This window comes from Asterias amurensis, chromosome 20 (assembly GCF_032118995.1).
Source record: "Asterias amurensis chromosome 20, ASM3211899v1".
NCBI lineage: Eukaryota > Metazoa > Echinodermata > Asteroidea > Forcipulatida > Asteriidae > Asterias > Asterias amurensis.
In genome coordinates, this window is record NC_092667.1 from 2,354,819 (window position 1) to 2,377,214 (window position 22,396).

At 39.4% G+C, this 22,396-nt stretch overlaps 1 protein-coding gene across 1 annotated transcript; it reads right to left on the reverse strand.

The window, feature by feature from the left end:
* Positions 1–58: 58 nt before the first annotated feature.
* LOC139952214 (trifunctional enzyme subunit alpha, mitochondrial-like) lies at positions 59–20,977 on the reverse strand. The gene is made up of 21 exons (XM_071951271.1): positions 20,877–20,977; positions 18,799–18,852; positions 17,526–17,596; positions 16,273–16,406; positions 15,183–15,213; positions 14,926–15,033; positions 14,045–14,164; positions 13,300–13,402; positions 12,086–12,155; positions 11,208–11,260; positions 10,481–10,599; positions 9,822–9,941; positions 8,654–8,835; positions 7,836–7,871; positions 6,819–6,954; positions 5,481–5,567; positions 4,788–4,997; positions 4,087–4,282; positions 3,742–3,944; positions 3,232–3,286; positions 59–2,442 (listed from the first exon to the last, which is right to left on the reverse strand). Exons 1-21 carry the CDS (start codon positions 20,944–20,946, stop codon positions 2,294–2,296), a joined length of 2,307 nt encoding a protein of 768 aa, XP_071807372.1. The 5' UTR covers positions 20,947–20,977; the 3' UTR covers positions 59–2,293.
* Between the last annotated feature and the right edge of the window lie 1,419 nt (positions 20,978–22,396).

Consider the following 22,396-nt stretch of genomic DNA (forward strand, 5'->3'; position numbering starts at 1 on the left):
GAAAATCATGTGGCAATTCGGTTGGTAATCCTGTTTTTATCAAGGAAGAAATTTCATGCTAAGCAAATTTTTGTGCTTACAGGCTGTATGAAATTGGGCCCAGGAGTTTAGTGACTACTATTCTTCTAAACTCTACACACAAAAAACCTTGAGTCACCTTAAACATATTGTAAAGACTCAATATTTTATTAACAAGGTCAATTTCTGTTTCCTTCAATAAAATGAACCACTGAATGATGTGGTTGAATCACAGCAATGTCTAGGTCAGTACCTGAAAGGAAATGGTATTTGAGACCAACAGATACGTTTAAGTTGACGTGCAAACCACATTGCACTTTCTCAGAGCTATCTGATAAAACAAACTCTTGCATTTAGCCTACCTACAACCCAGGCCTAGAATTTCACAGAGGCCATAAAATGACATGACCTTCATTGCCCTGGTCTTGACCTTCATTGCCCTGGTCTTGACCTTCATTGCCCTGATCTTGGCCTTGGTGCCCCAATACACTTTATGATTTTCAATGGAATTTGCTATTTCAAAATGAATTTGCAGGCCTGAAAAGTTCTAAAGAGAGACTTACAAACCATGGCATTTGATGCCCCTGATTTTGGCCATGCCCCTTTAAATCTTGTCCATGGACTTTAAGGATTTCCAATGGAAGTGCCCTTTTCAAAATCAGAATGGCCTTGCCCTTTCCAAGATGAAATTCCAGGCCTAAGAGTCTATCTATTTACAGCTTCAACTTCTGTAGGTAATAGGGTCAAATGTCATTAATTTGATCAACCAAATTATCAGCAAAAACTGCAACTAGATCTCACTATGAAACTATTTGTAAATAAAATGTTTAACATACTTTAGATCCATAACGATTTGGGTTATAAAACATTTGGTCTTGTTTTTCCCCCATTACATTTCAATCAGTCTTTGAGTTTTATAAAAGAACTTGCAATTTTACTCAAACAGATTTTAAATGTCGCACACATAGCTGTAGTTATTCACATAGTTTTGTAAATTTCGGACTGAAATATAGTGTTCTGTTTTTTATAGTTGTGATGACTAAAATTGTAACAAATGCATTTTACCTTAAACTGGAACGTGAAAATAAACACAAAGCGTATATTATTATTTCAGCTTCCTTCCATTGCAGTTTCAAGATAATCTTGTAAATTATTCGGTCTTGGAATTCATGCTTTTTTTTTAATCTTACGTAAACATCAGATTTTAAATTAAAAAACCAAAAACAACTTTTTCACCACAAGTAAAAAATAAAATAATTGCATTGCTTGACATGGAGAGTAACCCTGCCGTAAGGGAAGAATTAAAACAAGGAGTCCCTAAGAAATATTATGTTGAGTTACTGACGAGTGGGATTGGTATAGACATCACACAAGAGAAGCTCAATGTAGAAGCAGTACACCGATCCATTAAGCTCTGCCCCATTGCGTATTGAACAATCACAACTCATTGCACAACCAAAAGTCTGACACTAGAAAAGTCCGACATGTGAGCGCGTATGCTCGGCGAGGCAGTAGAGTTGTGCAGAGTGGCATTGGAGATTCGCCTGGGTTCTTGCCCACACGTGCGCCGTAAGCCAAGCCTAATGGATCAGTCTATTGTCTTGTTTTGTTGTGATGGGTACTGGTGCCCAACACCCATTCTTGGGAGTCCCCCCAGGCGGGGTATTGAATTGGGTATGACAGGCTTTCAAATAACCCCACGGCACCCACAGACATTGCCGCGGTGCCCTGTGTGTTTGCTGCTGTGGTGACCTTTGCACAGTTCTTATACAAATTTAAAATTTTACTCATAGAGAAGTGTCCTTTACCAGAAGAAAATTGCTGTGCTCCTTCAAGAACAAAATTCTTTTTCAAGATATGGGTCCAATTTCCAAGAGCCACTTAAGCACAAAAAGTAGCTAAGCACAACAAAATTATGCTTACCAGGAAACCAGCCAAATTATCAGTCCACATGTACGATTTCTGACTTGTATCCTGCTCATTTATGCTATTAGCAGAAAATTGTTAAGCAATATTTGCTGCTTAAGCAGTTCTATGAAATTGGGCCCATTTAGAGCAGGATGCAAAATTGTTTAAAGTTTAAAACTTTGTTATTATGGTTTCAATACATCATATTTGCACTGATGTTACCATTCTAAATTTTTTGTAAGTTTCCCGTTGTTCTTGTTGCCTTCTCCAACGAGTTTGTTTAAACCCAATCTATGATGGTCAAATATAACAATCTCTCTTTGGACAATAAGTTTCAATCTTCCGCTAATTACACGTCTTACTAGGATTACCCCGGATAGAACTTCTTTGTTGTATCCTTAGCGTGGTCCTTCAGTAGCTGACAGGGAGCAAACTCGACTCCATACAAGCCTTCATATCTCTCCATTGTAGCTACCAACTTGGCCGCTCCGAAGTGGTCAACAAAGCGGAATGGACCTATCAAAGAAACGGATGGATGACATCACAATCATAAGTTTTAATCTACAAGTTTAAAAGCAAACAAGAATGGTGTATTGACAAACACAAATGCCCCGCTAAGCTTAATGTTATTCTTTAGTTATTGCTTGGACAACCTCTTGTTTTAGCCCTAATGACCTTGACATTTGACAAGGGTTCCAAAAAGAAAAGGCTTGCTTTCTGCTTCTTGGGATCCCAAGACGAATCCACACATCAAGTTTTGAGGTAATATGCCAAGTCCTTTTTGAGATATCACTTGGACAACTATTGTTTTAGCAATAATGACCTTTACATTTAACTTAATTTTCATTCATTCAGTCGATACGGAGCATCGGATGAAGGCCCTCCAAACACGTTGGTCCTCCATTGCTGTACGCAGCTCTTCCCATCGCAGGCCAGAGTCCTGGCACAATGTGTCCACATAGTTGGTTTGTGGTCTGCCTCGGGAACAGTGACCTTAAGTAGGGGCCCATAGCACCAGCCTGTTCACTGCCAGCTCAGCATGTCTGAGACAGTGACCTGCTAATCTCTGCCTGCTTGTCCTAATCTAAGTGCTAACTCTCGGTAACTTGGAAGTTCAAAAACAATAGGCTTCAGGGGATCCCTAGGCCAATCCACACATCAAATTTAGAGTTGATACGCCAAGTCCTTCTTGATTTATTGCTTGGACAACAGTCTTGCTTTGTACCTGCATACAGTGCTTTATAACTATATTAGCACAGACTGAACTAAATGTAATTTCCGAACATTCGTATTTCTTGAACTTACCTCCATGGAATGGTGGGAAGCCAAGCCCAAATACTGCCCCAATGTCTCCCTCAACCTGGAAATAAATAAACAAATATAATTAAAAAAAAAAAAAAAGCATTTCAAGTGCACTGGGTTCTTTTACGTGCAATAACACAACACATGGGACCTGCAGCTTTACGTCCCATCCGAAAGGACAAAGTATCATGGTCAGGTTTTCTTGCTTAAGGACACAGGTGTCACGACTGGGACTAGAACCCCACATTCTGGGGATCAGAAACACCAGAGCTTGAGCCTGGTGCTCTTAACTGCTAGGCCACTATAATGTTATAGGTCAAGAAAGGGGTTTGTTTTCAGGTCAGTTTGTGTCAGATGTCAGTGCAAAGTCAAAGGATGTGTTTTCATGTCAGAAGGTGTCAGAGGTCAGTACAAGGGTCAAACGTGTCGAACCCACACTAAGCTGGACAGAAACACCAGAGTTTGAATGCGGTGCTCTTAACCGCTAGGCCACATATTTCTTCCTCGACTTACCGGGGAGATAAGAATTCCTTCTTGAAGACACATGATAGCTTCATTGACGAAACGGGAGGCAAGACGGAGTTGGACATCTTCTACCGAGTCCGCTCCTTTCATTGGGATCAAATACTTCTTCATTATCTCTTCTGCTCCTGGATTCACCTCTCTAGATTTGGAGTTCCCTCCATACATGAAGCATCCCTTGCCAGTCTTGCGACCTGTAAGTATTACAAGATAAAATCACTAAGATTGAACGTTACCCAAATGCTAAGTGTCATACTGGCGCTCTACTAAGTGTTCTTTATTATATTAGTATTATTTTTTTTGCTTGCAAAACATATGGCATTATATTTCACTTACCAAGATATCCAGCCTTGACCATATCTTTCAGCACATCAATGTTACCGCCACCAAAACGCTCACCGAATGAGCCTCCTAAGAATTCAGCCACATGAGCCGCTACATCAATACCGACCTCATCAGCTAAGGTTGCTGTGCCTACTGGCCAACCAAAGGATGTACTCATCTTATCAAGATCCTTAGGGCTCACTCCCTCCTACAAGAATCAAATACATCTCATTTAAAAAAACAGTCAAGCGTTTGCAGTCACATCACAGAACTGCATTTTGAATTTAACAATTATAATAATAGTAGTGGTAATAATACAAGGGTCTTATGTAGACAAAAATTTCAAACAAAATTTTAAGATAGAAAATAAACCAAAAAAAAGCTAAGTTTTACAACATAGTTTTGATCACATAAAGTGGAAGGTGGCAGTGGCAGCATCAGAGAGTGCCAGGAACTCAGAGGTATGCCCCCCCCCATGAAGGGATAAATGAATCCTTACCTGCAGTTCTCTGACAGCCTCTGACAGCATTGGTCCCAATATCCTGGTAGTATAGAATCCAGGCCCATCCTTGTTGACAATAACCACTTTGCCTTGTCTAAGACCTACAGCTACGGCCGATGCTGCTGTGTGGCAGTGGCATAATCAGAGGGTGACAGGAGCTCAGAACCCTTGCCCCCCCCCTCCCCCCATGAAGGGATAAATGAATCCTTACCTGCAATACTCTGACAGCCTCTGACAGCATTGGCCCCAATATCCTGGTAGTATAGAATCCAGGCCCATCCTTGACGACAATAACCACTTTGCCTTGTCTAAGACCTACAGCTACGGCTGATGCTGCCGTGTCTTTAGACGTCTTATCTGTGGTAATGATCTCCAATAACTGCATCTTATCCACGGGTGAGAAGTAATGCATGCCGATAACCTGTAAATATAAAAATAAATGATTGACTGATTTTTTGTTTTAATCCATGAAAAGCCGAAGGCGAGGTCCTTTATTGCTCAGCCATGATCCTGCATTAACTAATCCTGTAATAGCCAACCTGTCATGGTCCAAGGAACATAAGTATTGCAAGGTTTTAAACGACCGTTTAAGATCGAGTCACTTCTCTTTAATTCCCATTCATAAATGCCCTTTTGTTAAAAAGCGTAAATACGTTGGAAATCTATCAAAGACACTGGACACTATTGGTAATTGTCAAAGACCAGTCTTCTCACTTGGTGTATCTCAACATATGCAATTGGTCGTCAAAGTTGCGAGATAATAATGAAAAAAGACAAAACCTTGTCACACGAAGTTGTGTGCTTTCAGATGCTTGATTTCGAGACCTCAAAATCTAATTCTGAGGTCTCGAAATCAAATTAAATTCGGCCATGGTTGTACAATCACTATGAATGCTGCGTTTACCTTATCTGGTCTTTTGCTGGCTTCTGCAATCTTAGTGATGGGTAGAGCAGATGTGTTAGATGCAAATATACACGTCTCTGGAATCACCTAAAGGGATCAAAGAAACTTGGTTAACGTAAAATGTTTATGTTGAATTACATCATTCCGAAAGTACTAGGGAAACATCTATAGACCGATCCGACACGCACCGGGCGCGCAAGTGTTTAGCACCGCGGCCATTGTTGGGGTGCGCATGTGCCAAGTTTTGTGCACAAAGACATAAGGAAATCATGTTTCTTTTTACTATTTATGGAAATTAAATGTTTTCCTCAACGAATAACACAATTTCCTTAACAGGACATCATGATATACCAATTTAGATCACTGACCACAAATATTTGCAACAAAATATCAGCCGAATCATCTTGAAAAAGGTGCTTGTCTTAGGCGAGTTAGGGGTCAAAGACGGGGAAACTGCATAAAAGTAGCTAAAATGCGGTACATCGGCAAGGTATTTTGTCAGAATTTCAGTATTTTACTTTCTAGGCACAATGACACCCCAGCAATGGGGCACAGCGCATGGTGGCGCCCAGCACTTGCGCGCCTGGATGGGTCTACAGAATAGATCTGTGGCAGAAGGCGGAGCTTTTGGAAACAGCCAAGATACTGTGAAAAACCCTTGATAACTAAGGCTACGGGACGTGGTCAGACTCGAGGAGTTACCGGCAAACAGGAAAAAGATCTCTCTGTTGCATGATGTGATCAAATGAAATAATAATGAACATTTTTTTAGCACCAGTATCCATCAATTGTGACGCTCATGGCACAGGAACATTCATACTCTGGTCACTGGGACGATTATTTTATCCCTTATAAACCACATCAGCTCCCTATTATGTCCAGTGCACTAGACAACATGGCCAGATTATTGGATAAACAATGGGGCATTCTAAACCTAGACTTGGCTCCAGTCGTTATCCGCAACATGCCGCTAGGTCCATTGATTCCATTGGATACAATGCTATTATTTGATAAGCGTGCAGTGACATATAGATGCCCAAACAGTCGCTGCTGTCACGTCCGCAATAGAATTTGACTGCATATCTCTATATGACATGAGGGTAGGTCAAAGGTGAATATACACGCTGGTCTCGAGGTAGGTCTCTGGCGTTATTCACAAGCCTCAAAGTGTGACGACAGATGTTCAGGCTATTCTAAACCCTGAACAGTTGTTGACAAAGAGGGCATTCTAAACCTGTGACAATTGTTAACAAAGAGGGCGTTCTAAACCTGTGACAATTGTTGACAAAGAGGGCACTCTAAACCCAGGACAATAATGGACTAATAGTCACAACTTACTGCTTCTACTTCTTTGATGACTTTGTGTTTAATATTGATATCTTCAAACACAGCTTCGATCACCATGTCACATTGGCCAAAGTTCTTGTAGTCGATCTGACCACTCAGGTTGGACATCAGACTATCTCTCTCAAATCTACAACAAAATCATATCAATTATTAAACCATTACTCCTTGAAAAAATTGAAATGTTTGCTTAAAATAAAAAGCCGAGTTAACTCAGAATGCCATTTGTGTTTTCGAGCTTCGCATTAGTGCCCTTGGGTCGATTTCACAAAGAGTTTAGGACTAGTCCTAACGTAGGCCGAGTTACTCGAGATATGACTAGTTTTAACTCTTCTTGAAATCCACCATAGGTTCGGGTTAGGGTCATTGGGCAAACAATATTCCTTTAGCGGTGCACTGGGGTTCTTTTATCCCATCAGAAGGACAAAGCATCATGGTTTAAAGTGTCTTGCTTCAGGACACAAGTGTCATGACTGGGAAACAAACCCACACTCTGCTGGTCAGAAACAGCAGAGCTTGAGTTCGGTGCTCTAAGCCGCTAGGCCACAGCATGCCGCAATGGTATAAACAATGGTATCTATATTATAAAAGCGCTTAAATCGCATGGGCGCCGCCATGTTGTTTTCACGTTAAGTGGTGCCCGCACCCTGCTAAAATGATGCGTCCTGGGGTCACTTTCGGAGTACCCTTGGGTTGGGGATATGTGTTGTTTGTGACGTCACAGTCAAAGCGCGAGCGTGTATAACTTTGTGATTGAGTGCAGGCGTCCTTTGTGATGTCACAGTCACAGCACGACCGTCCAGTAACTTCGCACGTACATACAGTAAAGAACAATGCATGGGGGGGGGGGGGAGTTAGGCACGACAACAAGACGAAGGCTGGTGGGGGTTATTAGAGCACGTTGTGGGACAGGGAGAAGGAAGGGGCACGCAGTATGGTACGTCTGTTGGAAGGGGGCGGGGGAACGGCAATCATTATCATTTTATAAGGATTTAAAGGGTGGATACTCACGTTGTAATCTTCCTTCTTTTGGCCTTCTTATTCAACCTGTAAAAGTGACAAAAATGCATCTAAAGTTTAATCTAATACTCCAACATGAAACCATCAAATAGTTTACATTTGTCATGAAATGCTCATAAATTTGTAACTTAAAGGCAAGGTACACGTTTGGTAATTACTCAAAACAAATATTAAATTAAGAACTGACTTAGTAACGAGCATTGGAGAGCTGTTGATAGTATAAAACATTGTGAGAAACGGCTCCCTTTGAAGTAGCATAGATTTTGAAATAGAGGTTATTTCTCACTAAAATAATAAAAGACTTCTAGCTAGAATTCTTTTATTGTTATCTGAAAGCACACATACTCGTCCAACGAGGGTGTTTTTTCTTTTATCATTTTCTCCCATTTCTGATGACCAATTGAGCTCAAATTTTCACAGGTTTGATATTTTATGCACATGTTGAGATACACCAAGTGAGAACACTGGTCTTTGCCAATTGCCAGTAGTGTACCTTCCCTTTAAATAAAACTAAGGCATCCGAACATTATCTCTTCCTGCCTAAATATATTTAATAATCATAAATATAAAATTTGTACGACACAATACCATGAGAGTAGATGAACAAATAGACTTAAGGCCCGGTCCCACAGCAGTGATAACGAGAACGATAACAATAACGACGCCAAGAGAATGCATTCTATGGTTGAATGAGCGTGTGTGTATTCTGCATGGAGCAATTCAACCAATATAATGCTTCTTTTTGCATCGTGATCGTTATCGTTCTCGTTATCGCTGCAGTGGGACCGGGCCTTACGACTTAGACTTACCCTTTGTAGATTTGGTCCTCTCCCCTAGCTAGACCGTCTAGTGTCATATCTTTAAGAATAACATGCATTCCTTTATCTATGCTGACTTGTCCTACACCAGCACCCATTAGCCCTGCACCTAGAATACTGAGGGTCTTCACTGGGCGTTGTGGGGTACCGAAACGGTTCTTCTTACAAATGACCTGGGTTAACAAACAAAATAGAAATACATAATGAGAACATCTTTTAACATCGGGGCCCAATTTCATTAGGTTTGATAAGCAAAAAATACCGCTTGACAAATTCCTTTGCTAAGCAAAAATCGAGTGGGACACCAGTCACAACAATGTAAACTTTACATGCTTAATGTGATTTTGGCTGGGAACCTGTTTCTGTTAAGCAATACTTTTCTGTGCTTATCAAGTGTTTGTGCTTACAGACTTTATGAAACTGGGCCATGATGAAAAAGCGAAAGTGTTAAAAAAAAAAAAAGTAGAAATGCAATATGAGAACATGTTAGAATCCAAAACTTGGACATGATGCTAGATCTTTAAGATACTTGACTAGTTTCAACCTTATGTGTTATAATCTTGTAATAGGATATCAGACCTCAAAATAACCCACGGCACCCACACCAATTGGCATGGTGCACTTTACTTTTGATGTGGTGCCCTAGCGAAGTTCCGATACAAATAAAAAAATTCCTTGTGGAAGTGCTTCTTACTAGAGGAAAATTGCTGTGGCCCTTCAAGAACAAAATAATAATAATCATTACTAGTTCTCATACAGCACAATTCACAATAACGTGTAAATGCCCATACACTAGTGCTCTGGTCATTGGGCCAATAACATCCCTTTAATCTTTCTCAGCTGCATGGGGAGTATACAGCCCGACCTGCCGTGTCACCCCAGTGGCTTTCTCATACACAATATCAACCTCTACCCTCGCAGGTACCCATTTATAACCCTGGGTGGAGAGAAGCAATTATAGAAAAGCGTCTTGCTAAAGGACACACATGTCATGAAGGGATTAGACCCACTTCGATGACTTAACCAACAGAACTTGAATTCGATGCTCTAAACCACTTGGCCACGACACACTTCAAGGCCAAGGCCTGTGTGATATACCAAGATTTTCGATGTAACTTGTAGAAGTGTAGTTTTCTCCGCTGTTTTGATAAAGACTGACCTGTCCAGTGTATAGACCCATGAGTCCTTTAGCATGGGGTGTCATTCCTAACTCTCCGAACGTCTGAGCTTCAGCAAGATAACCCGCCTCTGTGCCTTGCTCCAAACCGGTCTTCACAACCTAAAGAATCAAGTCAACAAGTAATCATAATGAAAATTAACCTCAGACAGTTTATCTATTCTAGTTCAACTCATTTTCATTTTCTATGTCCAATCATGTCTCTTCCATCTAGAAGTCTGTTAATTCTGATCTTCCTAATATATGGTGTATTTGTAAATTCATTGATCACAAAAATAACATTATGTTGTCCGTTCCTTTTCATCCCGGTTAGATTAATGCAACTCTCTTCTAATTTGGTATAACTCAAGGTGAAATAGACTTAGAAAAACTGCCACATCGCACAGCGAGACTAATTTTTCTGTTAACTGCATGAGGTCTCCAAATCGAGCATCTGAAAGCACATAACTTGTGCGACAAGGGTGTTTTTCTCTTCCATTATTATTTCGCAACTTCGACGACCAATTGAGTTCAAATTTTCACAGGTTGGTTATTTTATGCATGCATGTATGTTGGGATACACCAAGTTTGAAGACGGGTCTTTGACAATTACCAAAGGTGTCCAGTGTCTTTAAACTAATGGTAATCAGTGAGTGACTTACATCAATGATCTTAAGAGGAGCTGGATACAACCCTTTAGTATTCTTCATCACCATACCGTGAACCTTCTTGTAGATTTGGTTCTTTACAAATCCTAATCCCATTACGTAGTCTTGGGCCTCTGTTAATAACAACAACAAAATGATAACAGATCAATAGTCAATATAGTAAGCTCTGGCAATCATACCAGTGTTTTGTAATAAAAGAGTGGCGCAAGTTCTTAAACGGCTGTTTAAAACAGGCAGGGTTGAGCGATAAAGGCCCGAAGGCCTTTATTGCATGGCCACGACCCTGCAAGGTTTTAAACGGCTGTTTAAGAACGAGTCCCTACTCTTTAATACCCGTTTGTATTTTAAATGCCCTTTAGTTAAAAAGCCCCAAAAAATGTTACAAGTAGGCCTTGAGATAATCTGTTTGTTAAGGGAATTTTCGAAGTTTGTCAAAAACTTTTGGAAAATCCTGTTTTGTGGCCATTGGGTTGTGTACCCGCATGTGTACAAATCATTATATGCAGGTACCAATAGATTGAGCTCTGCATAAGTAAATTGGTGTAATTAAGCTTATGCGCCCAACACCCAAAGCCAGCCAATCTCAAACAGCTCCAGCTATGTCTTTATCAACTGTTTAAACATCCCTAGGAATAGAAATAGCAAATTGTATTGGGTATTTATGAGTGGCGCTTAGATGAGATTCTATCCCTGAATCATCAAGTTAGTGTTTTGTACTCACTCTGCATAAAACCTTTCACTTTCTCTGTCTTCAATTTTCCTGAGGCAATGTCCCTGTACACAAAGAACAATAAAGATCATGGTAGTTAGTCATTCTTAAAATGTATCAGCTTGTCCACAAGTAGCAGTCACCGTGGACAACTGGTCAGACTGCAGGACTTGCAATCACAAGGTTGTGGGTTTGAACCCCAGAACCGCTGATTTCACAATGACTAGAATAAGTATTGTCTAGTTACTGTGTAATTCATAATCATAGACGTTGCACCAATGTTTGTATGAGAGAGAGTAGCTGTTGCCAGCTTGGCGTTTATATCCCTTTGTGGGAGTCTGCCAAGTTCCCTTGATGGGAAAATCATTCAAACAAACGAACAAACAAACAAACAAGAACCAATGCAGAGAAATGACAGCTGCTCTGAAAAAAAAAAGTCAGTTGGATCGAGTGTGCACATGGAAATGCCAACCACGTCAGAAACTACAGGGTGAACCCCTTCTCTTAAAAATGTGTTCTGTAACACGCATTACAGAACACACAAGATATATGGTTTTTTATCCCATCTTAAGGACAAACTAGCAATGGTTTTAAAGTGTCTTATAACAGTTAAGTGTCAAGACCAAGGCCCAATTTTTATAAAGTCTGTAAGCACAAAGACTTGCTAAGCACAGAAAAATATTGCTAAGCAGAAAATTGTTACCAGCCAAAAGTCCATATAGTTCACATTATTGGGACTAATGCCCTACCCATTTTTGGCTAAGCATCAAAACTTTCTAAGCAGTATTTTCTGTTTAAGCAACTCTATGAAATAGGGCCTAGGATTGAAATCTCACTCCGCTTGACCGCTTAGCCTGGGCATGCCTCCATGTTTTATTAGTTCAACTTACTTGGCTGCTTCTACAGCTACTTGTTCAAGATACTGCAATGTCCTGTCCTGTGGTGACATCAGCCCTGGACCTGAGATATATAATATAATACACAGTGAACAACTCAGAAATATGATATTTAAATTTGCATCAGGGATAAAAAATATTATTTGGTTTTACCCTTAAGCCCAGTTCATACTTCCTGCGAATGCGAATGCGATACGAATGTTGACGTCACAAATTCGCAACAAATAATTCGCAGCAGCTCAACTCTGGGCAACTCACTTGCAAATATCGCTGCAAAAGGAGGGTTGTGATGTAAAATTCACGTCAAATTCGCTTCGCATTCGCATGAAGTATGAACCGGGCTTGACACTGCTGGTGTAAGAACTGTCTCGAACTGCCCCACTCGGTGGTCTAGTTGGTAAGACAACCGCTCAAGATTGGCAAAGGTCATGGGTTTTTAATTTGCCTGTGATTTTGTTCACGGAACTCAGGAAAGTACTGAGTATATACAGTGCTTTAAGCAATAAAGTGTAAGGGTGACACCAAAGAGTATATTGTTTGGGTTAAACTCTGCATTTTTTTAAGAACATGAATTATCTAGAGAAGTACCTACATCATGAACTGTTTATGGTTCACATAGCTCTTTGAAATTGTTTCGATCAGTGAACTTTACGTCAGAAACGTGTTTCCGGTCATGGTCGCCCAAACACACCCCAGGTTGTACTTATTTTAAAATCATAATCTATTTCAAAGTTATTTAACATAAAATTTAAAAAAATGGCTACAAAGAAGAAAAAATAGACATGCAGAAACTCAGTAGAGCTGAAGGTAGGAGTTGATATTCCTCTTAAAAGATGGCAGATCATAGGATGAAGGGAAACATGCACCAGGCAAGGAGTTCCAAAGAGATGCAGTATGAGGGAAAAAGTTACTGGGGTAGCTCTTTGTTCTACATCTCGGCACAACCACAGTGTAAGGATGAGAACAAGCAGAAAGCCTGCAGCCGATTCCACGAAACGCTAGGATGAATCCTAACTTGAGTTAGGATGAGTAACCCGTCCTATTTAAGGATGGGTTCAATGCGTCCTACGTATTTGAATACGGAACTTTACTCGTCCTAAGTCCTCAGTTAGGAAGAGTTTGGTGAAATCGACGGCTGGTCTCACGCTCAAACACCCTGACAGGAGGAACAAGGTTGGATAGACTGGTGGAACATTTGATTAACTTACCAAGTGGTTCAACAAGTCGATCAACCAGGCCCATGGACTTTGATTTCTTAGCGGGTATGTTCTTACCCGTCAGCATCATATCAAATGCATTAGGTACACCAATCTGAAATAAAGAAGGTATTATACAGAGTTTGTTGACTGTGTTTTATATCTAACCAATAGTTTTTATCTCCATTAATTTTAAGAGTGATTACCTTTGAAAGGGCAAGGCCATTTTTTTCATTTTGCAAAGGGCACTTCTATTTTGACAATCTTAAAGTCGACTTTTTAAAGGCAGTGGACACTATTGGTAATTACTCAGTAATTATTAGCATAATACCTTTCTTGGTGACGAGCAATGGGGAGAGATTGATGGTATAAAACATTGTGAGAAACAGCTCCCTCTGAAGGGCCATAGTTTTCGAGAAAGAAGTAATTTTCCACGAATTTGATTCCGAGACCTCAGATTTAGAACTTGAGGTCTCAAAATCGACCATCTAAACACACACAACTTTGTGTTACAAGGGTGTTTTTTTCTTTCATTTTTATCTCGCAAGTTTGATGACCGATTGAGCTCAAATTTTCACAGATTTGTTCTTTTATTGAGATACACCAACTGTGAAGCCTACTCTTTGACAATTACCAATAGTGTCCACTGCCTTTAAGGGGCATCAAGACCAAGACCAGGGGCAATGAAGGTCATGGGCTCCGTGGCCTGCGTGTAATTCCAGGCCTCACGTAAACCTTACTTTTTAAGACAACTCACCAGTTTGGGCAGTCGTTGAGTACCTCCAGCACCAGGGAGTAGACCGAGCATGACCTCTGGTACAGCCAGCATTGTTTTACTGTTATTAACAGCTATTCTATAGTGACAACTCAAAGCAACCTGCATCAAACAGAAACACATAATAAGTGTACTATCGACCAATTGACCTTTTTTGTTTTACAAGTGTGAACTTGTACATGCTTGGACCTTTCTACACGGCAAGATACTGCACTGGTTAACATTCTGTTTCATAATTTGCACATAATTACAAGAGTTATAAAGTAACAGCCGAACAAGTTTTGAGATGTACCAAATTGCCCAGAGATAATTTTATGGCGTAAACTTTCCATGCACTAAGTTAATACTTATAACACTTCCTAGGAACAAGTTAAACGGACTGATCACAAAAAGTTTGATTTGACTAGCTTTGTTTATACAAGAATCAGTCAGGTTAAAACTCTGTCCCATCACACTCAGATTGCGCCATTTTGTCTTTCACGGCGTGTATCTTAGAAATGTGACAAGATTCAGCGAAAAATCAAATGTCCCCCTACAAACTCACATATCTATTTGGCTCACACACAGAAAAAAAAATCAAATCAATGTACAACAAAAAACTTCTTTTTTTTCCAGTTTTGGTTGACAGGTTTTGGATCTGACCCATGTGTGTTTTGATTGGTCCGGGGTGATGTTCGTCAGCTGCACTTTCGTTTGTTGGCATGCACTGACATAATGTACTTGGACATGGGCATATATGTAATGTGGTTTTATATGAATACATGTATGTAGCGTTTTGACTGTGAATCTCCATGTGAAATTAATGTAAGGTCACAGGTACATCTGTAAGGATCCTGACGTACACTCAAGGCAGGTGTACATACCTCAAGACCTCCACCTAGACATGTCCCCATGATTGCTGCTACGACTGGTTTAGGGCTGCTTTCCACTCGTGCTAGTAGCTTCTGACCATTCGTGGACAACTCAACTATCTGAAAATCAACATCACATCATTTATAGTTGTTTTAATATCTGTTAAACCTGGTGGACATTTTAATGTCAATTTTTTTTTAATAGACCATTCTATAGATATTTGTTTATATCAATCCAAAGTTAAAATGAAAGTTTTTTTTCTGTTTACCTCTTCAGCGGACTTGCATGATGCCAGCATACTGTGAAAATAACAATCAATGTACGTAGAGTTATACATTACTATAAAATCTAAACTTCATCAAAATCTTCATCAAAATCTTTTATCTCAGAGCATAGTTGTACTTTTTAAAATTAAATCCCCATTCCCCATAAAAGCCAATGAGCTAATAAACACTGCAGCACGCATCGTGACACTGTCTAGAAAATCCTGTTCCATCACCCCCATTTTGAAACAACATCACTGGCTCCCTATCTCTAAACGAATCATCTTCAAGCTGATGCTCATTGTCCACAAAGCACTTAATGGCAAGGCTCCCCACTATATCTCAGAACTACTTCAAGTTTACACTCAGTCAAGGAATCTTCGATCAAGTTCCATGCTTCTTCTCATTGAACCCAAGTCTCGACACTCCTGGGGTGACAGTTCTTTTGCTTCAGCTGCGCCACGCATCTGGAACTCTCTACCACTTAATCTTTGTGATTTTGTCTTTGTACCACAAAATTTAAATCACTTCCCAAAATAACCTTATGTCAAAGGTTTTCAAGGACTATTTTCGTTGTGTCTGTTTTCTTTCATTTGCTTTTGGTTTTACTGCGCCTTGTACACACATCTGGCTAGATATGTACACATCAAGAGTTCTTACTATTAAGTTTTGGTTTTTGCTTTGTTTTCCGTAATTTATATTTTGCCTTTGCTTGTGAATGTTGTAGTATGGCATTACTTCATGTATTATCATTATTCCATTTGCTTGTATTACTTAATTCTTTATTCACTGGATTCATTGTTTGGATTTGGAAATACGGTGAATTGCATTGAATTGAATTGAATATTAACAATCAATATGGCATTTTCGCTAATATCATAATTTTTCTAAGCTTAGCAATTTCAATGCCTACTTACAGGCTTCATAAAAATAGGCTTTGATGCATAAAAAACAAAACTTAGCTTAATTTCTGCTCCAGCAATGAAGCAATTTGGTTTGGATTCAGGTTAGCATTATTTCCAAACTTAGCAATTTGAATGTCTACACGCTTAGTGAAAATGGGTCCCTATCTGTATAAAAAACAAACTAGCTTACTTAATGTCTGCTCCCGCAATGAAGCAATCCGGTTTGGATGAGATAACAACGATTCCTTTGACGCCATCGTTGACTAAGACATCACTCATTACTTGCTCTACCTCTGCATTGAACTCTCGAGACAAGGTGTTCACCTGCAAAAAAAAAACCCACAAAGATAACCACTGCTTAGAAAAACACTGGTTAGACTGCAGCACTTGCAAATTGCAAGGTTGTGCATTCGGAAGTGTCGTTGCGAAGCGGTTAACAGCACAGAATTCAAACTCTGGTGTTTCAGATCAGCAGAGTGTGGGTTCGAATCCCCAGCCGTTACACTTGTGTCCTTAAGCTAGACACTTAACCAATGCTTCGTCCTTCGGATGGGACGTAAAGCCGTTGGTTCCATGTGTTGTGTAACACAGTTAAAAGAACCCAGTGCATTTATCGAAAAGAGAAGGGTTTGCCCCGGTGTTCCTGGTTGTGGCTGCTGTATGCGCCATAGCACCTTGTAAACTTTCATGAGGTGCTAAATAATTGGGTCTAAGAATTCATCACTGCAATAACCTATCTTTCTGAAAGTTTGTATATATACTCAGCGCCTTGAGTACCTTGTTTGGTAGATACATGCGCTATATAAGATTGTGATATTGTTTGAATAATTTCATTTATGGGTTGTCATGGCCGAATGGTTAAGAGCATACAATTTCAAGTTCTGGTGGCCAAATCATCAGGGTGTGGGTTTGAATCCCAGTCAAACTGTAAATGCTTCTCTTCAAACAGGGGTAAATGGGTACCTGTGAGGGCAGAGATGGTTCATGTGATTGGTTTAGCTGATAGCCCCAAATCCCATATGGCGCATATTTGTTGCACAAGCTGCATACCCCCCAGGGAGCTGAGATGGTTTATGGAATTAAATAAATGGCCCACTAACCAAGGATAATAATGTAGGAGCAACATGAACATCACTGAGTGATGAATTTGAGCGCTATATATATAAGAAGCCTCTATTTATCATTATCAAATCAAGCTAATCACTGATTTCACAATGATTATAAGAAGAATTGTTGTCTAGTTACTGAATCACAATTTCTTGATTCGTGCAATTCGTAATCATAGCTTTGGCTGTTACCAGCTTTATGTTTAATCCACTTGTTGGAGTTTAGCAAGTACTCTTGACTCTGCAAATCATCTAAACAAACAACAAACAATACTTTTAAAATAAACTGCATTTAAACAATTGTGAATATGTACAAGATTACACAACTTCATTTTACCTTTGAGTCTGGAGAGTTCATTCGTAATACAGCAATTCCATCTTGAACATCACAGTTGATGTGTTTATTTGCTGCAGAATTGAAAAACAGATCAAACTCTATATAATTAATGTTAAATTTTCATCAGGGATAAAGAATATTAGTTTTGGTTTTTTTTACCAATAAACTGATGTGTGTTAGCACTGTATAAAGCCCGGGTCATACTTCCTGCGAATGAGAAGCAAATTTGACATGAATTTGACGTCACAACCCTCCTATCGCAGCGATATTCGCAAGTGAGTTGCGGGCAACTCAACTCAGTGCGAATTTCGTTGCGAATTTGTGCTGTCAACATTAGTATCGCATTCGCAGGAATTATGAACCGGGCTTTATGAGTATTTTCCCGAGCCCTGTGAAAAAATATCATAGGCATAGATCAAACTGTACTCGTTAGACACAAACAATCAATGCAACAAATAATTTAATTTATTGTTTCTGGTTGTAAGGACAAGGATTCTCAGAAACTTGTTTAATATTTATTTATTTCGTCTGGGAAGACCTCTCAGTAAAACACTGCTTTTTAAGAGATGCACAGCAGCTACAAACAAACATCAACATTTTAAAAATTAAACATATTTGGATTCTGACTTGTTTTGTCATTGTTATTTTGGTGTTGGCATGCAGGGGTCGAAATTAAGTGTATTTCCATGGTAGTCAGCAGGGCTAGTGACCAATAATTTTTAGTAGTCCTGATTAGATTTTGGTAGCCCGAAAGACACATTATGTCTCGCGTCACGGCTCAAACTTTACAATACACCAATAACATAGTTCTTTATTGTTTGTGATGATGATTTTTGCATTATTTTTCCACTAGCCTGTCGGGCTATCAAACTGGAAAAATGAATAGCCTGGCTGTAAATCTGGTAGTCCCGGGCTAGCGGGCTAGTGGCAATTTCGACCCCTGACATGAAGAGCCAATCTTCAACAATCCCTTATAGATTCCAAATCCCACCAAACCTTGATTCACAATCTAGGCCTAAAAATGAAAAAAAAATATAAAAAAATGAGGCTCTCCTAACCTCCTTGTCAATTTCCCAGCGGAAGTTTCAGGAGGAAAAACCTACCAAGTACCAAGTACCAAGTACATGAAGTGGGGGGGGGGGGGGGGGGGCTGAAACAAATACCACCAAAAATGCAAGATAGAGTTTTGAAGACATTTACAATTTGAAAGGTGACTGCTAAAGAATTCTTGCCAACCAAATAGTTCATCCAAGTTTCTGAAGCAAACACTTACCTGCTACGGCTGAAGACATGGAGAAATATCTTTGCGTTGCTCCACAACGACAACCTGAATTACAAAACAAAATAACAAATAATAATCTAGTAAGAAACAGCTATGGTTAGAAAAAGCAAGGGCTGATCAGATCATGATCATCCAACATTTAATCAACGGCTGGTGCACTGTACTCTCCTCAGTCATGTCAGTCTGTAAGTCTTTCTTGACTTCACTCGTCCCCAGCGTCTTGCTTTCACTAAAAGGCGCTGGGATTGGCAAACGTATCACGCACTGTCATTGCTTTAATAATGCGCAGTCCCATCATGCATCACACTCACACTGCACCACCAACCATATTTCTATGCACTGGGTACGCATGACGTACTTCCTGAACAAGAATCTGTGCAAGCGATTAGCCCATCCCAGCGGTCCTGGATAGACTCACTGGCTACTGGGGCTGAGCGAATTTCTTGACATGTTTGACTTGGACTTTTTCTGTCAGTCATCAGATGGAGAAATGTCTGTATGGCGCCACCACTTTTTCATTCGATATAAAAATATAGTACGGTATCTAATTTACCTTTAAATGAGATCCCTTTTTGTAAAAATGAGTTAAAAAAGGTGGTGGCGCCCCATACGGAAAGTTATCCCATTAGGATGATAAGTTCTTAAAGTTAACAATTAATCTTATTAGCTGTTTCATAGCGAAGCGCAGCGAATCAGCTCTTGTTTTTGTTAAAGTTTTTTTAATTTTTATTTTTTATTTTATTTGTCTGTTTCAGTACTCGCAATTTTTTGTAATGATACAATGATGATCCTAAAGCAATGATGTCATGATGACGTCATCACCGGTCACGTGACGTCATCTTAAAGGTGTTTTATGTTAAATGTTTGAAAATCTATATCAAATCAGCCAAAAGATACCGTAGGTTTCTGTTTGCGGGATTGGGTAGGGATAAATTAGGTCTTCATTTTATTTCGTGTGCGTGACCTCACATGACCTCTACTTCCGGTCGTAACAGGCCAAAAACGGAAGTGCCCTGTAACTCAAAAGTGGTAAAAGTTATGAAGTTGCTTTCCAAAGACGTAAGTGTCTAGCAAGGGCGGGCTGTTCAAAAAAAATATTGATGACGTCACAGATTGCAACAGCGCCCTCTAGCGGAGGGTTGAAAACTCATCAAAATGGACTTTTTGAAGATGTCTGTGGTGAAGTTTTTTGTAATCACTTTAAATTTTACACACACGCTAACGGTCAGGCAGGCATCATGTGTGTGAAGTTTCAGATCAATGACGTCATCAGGGGTCACGTGAAGCGGCATTAAAGGTGCATATTTTGAAGTCATATAACTCTCGAAGTAAAAACGCGATTTTATTGAAACTTTGTAGATTGTTAGATATTGGCAAGTTCTCGTGAATTGTGAAATGTCATCACACGATTTGTTATGATTTTTTCTATTTTTGCACCTTTAACACATAAATTGCTATCCGAACATGGTATAAATTAATCCAAATTATTTTTTTAAATAGCCTGGGGATAACTTTCCGTATGGCGCCACCACCTTTTCACTCATTTTTACAAAAAGGGATATCTCATTGAGGTAAATTAGATACTATATTATTTCATATCGAATGAAAAAGTGGTGGCGCCATACGGAAACTTTTCCTAGCCTGGATTGGTCATAACTGCTGTGAAAAAAATGAATAAATTTCAAATTCAGTTGAAAAAATTTAAAATGTTATTAACGAAACAGCTATGCATTTGTGCACAAATGCAATTATGTCTAGTTATTATTATTAATTTATTCTAACTAAATGATGACTAGAGACCGAAATGAGTAGAGAACGAGTTGATTTTCTTCCTCCAAGGTTGACCAGAGATAGCCACCGTCGCATTTCTGAACAATCATTTACATAAGAAATTAGCAGACGTCTTTCGATGGGGGATCGTTCGTAGGAATGAATCACATGCCTTTTCCCACACACCTACCGGCATTTGTAAACTACGAAATATTCACATATTGAACCACAACATCTTAAGTATTAGTGAATAAACTTGATCTAGTTGTACGTCCCTTTTCTTTCCTTATATTACATACCCGATGTAGAAGTCAGCGAAGCACGGGAAACAGCTTTTAAAGCTCCAAAAACTCGTGCGGACGCCATCATTTTTCTATTTCTGCCTGGCAATGAGAAGGGACTGAATTCAAGGTTGGCTCGAATAATTAGTCGCTACATTGGTGTTTTTAATGCAACAATCCCGCAAACGACCGTCACCATATATTCACCCATAGAGCTATATTCACCGTATGTTTGACCGAGTGAGGGCGTGTGTGGACCAGTATCACATGTAAACATTAACAACAAGTAAACAAACTTGGTAATTGCTCAATATACTTGTTAGCATAAAATAATTGCTCAAAATAATATTGTTAACATAAAACTTACTTGTTACATAAAACGATGAGAAACGGCTCCCTGAACATAGTTTTTTAAAAAAGAGGTCTAAAAAGACTTCAGGGCCAAAGTCTTTTGTTACCATTAGGCATCCAATTTGTGCAAAAATTGTGTTTTTTTTTTTTCTAAATTATTCTCTTGCAACTTCGATGACCAATTCAGTAAAAATGTTCACAGGTTTTCTGTTTCATGCACAATGTTGGAATACTGCTACCAGAAATGCCCAGTGCTATTGATAGGGAACTATATCTGGTTCATGGAGGTATAGGCTACCTGGTGAGTGCGACCTCTACTTGTCTCTTACTTTGACACACATATACAGACAGCACTAGACCTGGGCCAAATTCATAGAGCTGCTAAGCACAAAAAATTGCTAAGCCTGAAATTTTTGCCTTGATAAAAATAGGATCACCAACCCAAAAAAATTTCCGTGATTTTCAGGATAAGCCGCAGATCAGCTGAATACCAGTAACAAGCAATAAAGTGTGTTTTGCATAAAGATTTAGGTAACGCTCCCTGGGTGTTTCATGACATTGCTAAGTATTGCGTTTTTTATTCATGGCGATTATTGGGAGAATTTCATCATTTTTTTATGTGATGAAAAGGGGATGCAAAATACCAAACTTCAGTTATGTCAGACTTATATTTGTATGGAAATAATGACAGCAAATGTAGCATTCCAGACGTGAAAGTGCTAGAAAAAAGGGCCCTGCAATTTCAATGTTTTTTAAAATGTCACTTTTTGGGGGTAAACAAAGAGTGAAACTAAAAAAACACTCTCTTTTGTCCCCGCCATATAACTCATATTTATATGTCGGACAACTATTGAAAGACTCTATGAAAAGACGGGTATTTTCAACTCGATTTAGGGTTAAGTTCCCCTTTCGTTCTCAAAAAGAGTGAAAATGCCACCACGACTCGGACAAGAGAGTGATTTTTTCACTATTTTACATTGCTACTATGTATTGTACGGGATGTGGTGTAATGGGTACACTCAGAGTCAACTGTGAATGCCTTTTCTGTTGTAGATGGGTACAAGTCGTTTCGTAAACCACGCTTCAGAAGTCATTTGTACCGGGTTATAGGCTAATTCAATTATGGTGCCCCGCGGCCTTGATAGGCCAGCTCACAGGTAGACTGGGCCCGTGTTTTTATCCTTCAT

Bases quoted from the DNA above. Each gene is read 5' to 3' on its own strand.
- LOC139952214 (XM_071951271.1), bottom strand. From the start codon at position 20,946: ATGATGGCGTCCGCACGAGTTTTTGGAGCTTTAAAAGCTGTTTCCCGT. The intron at 13,403-14,044 runs GTGAGTTGTCTT...TCTTTATTTCAG, and splicing joins CTCAACGACTGCCCAAACTG to ATTGGTGTACCTAATGCATT. The intron at 12,156-13,299 runs GTAAGTTAATCA...TATATATCTCAG, and splicing joins TCGACTTGTTGAACCACTTG to GTCCAGGGCTGATGTCACCA.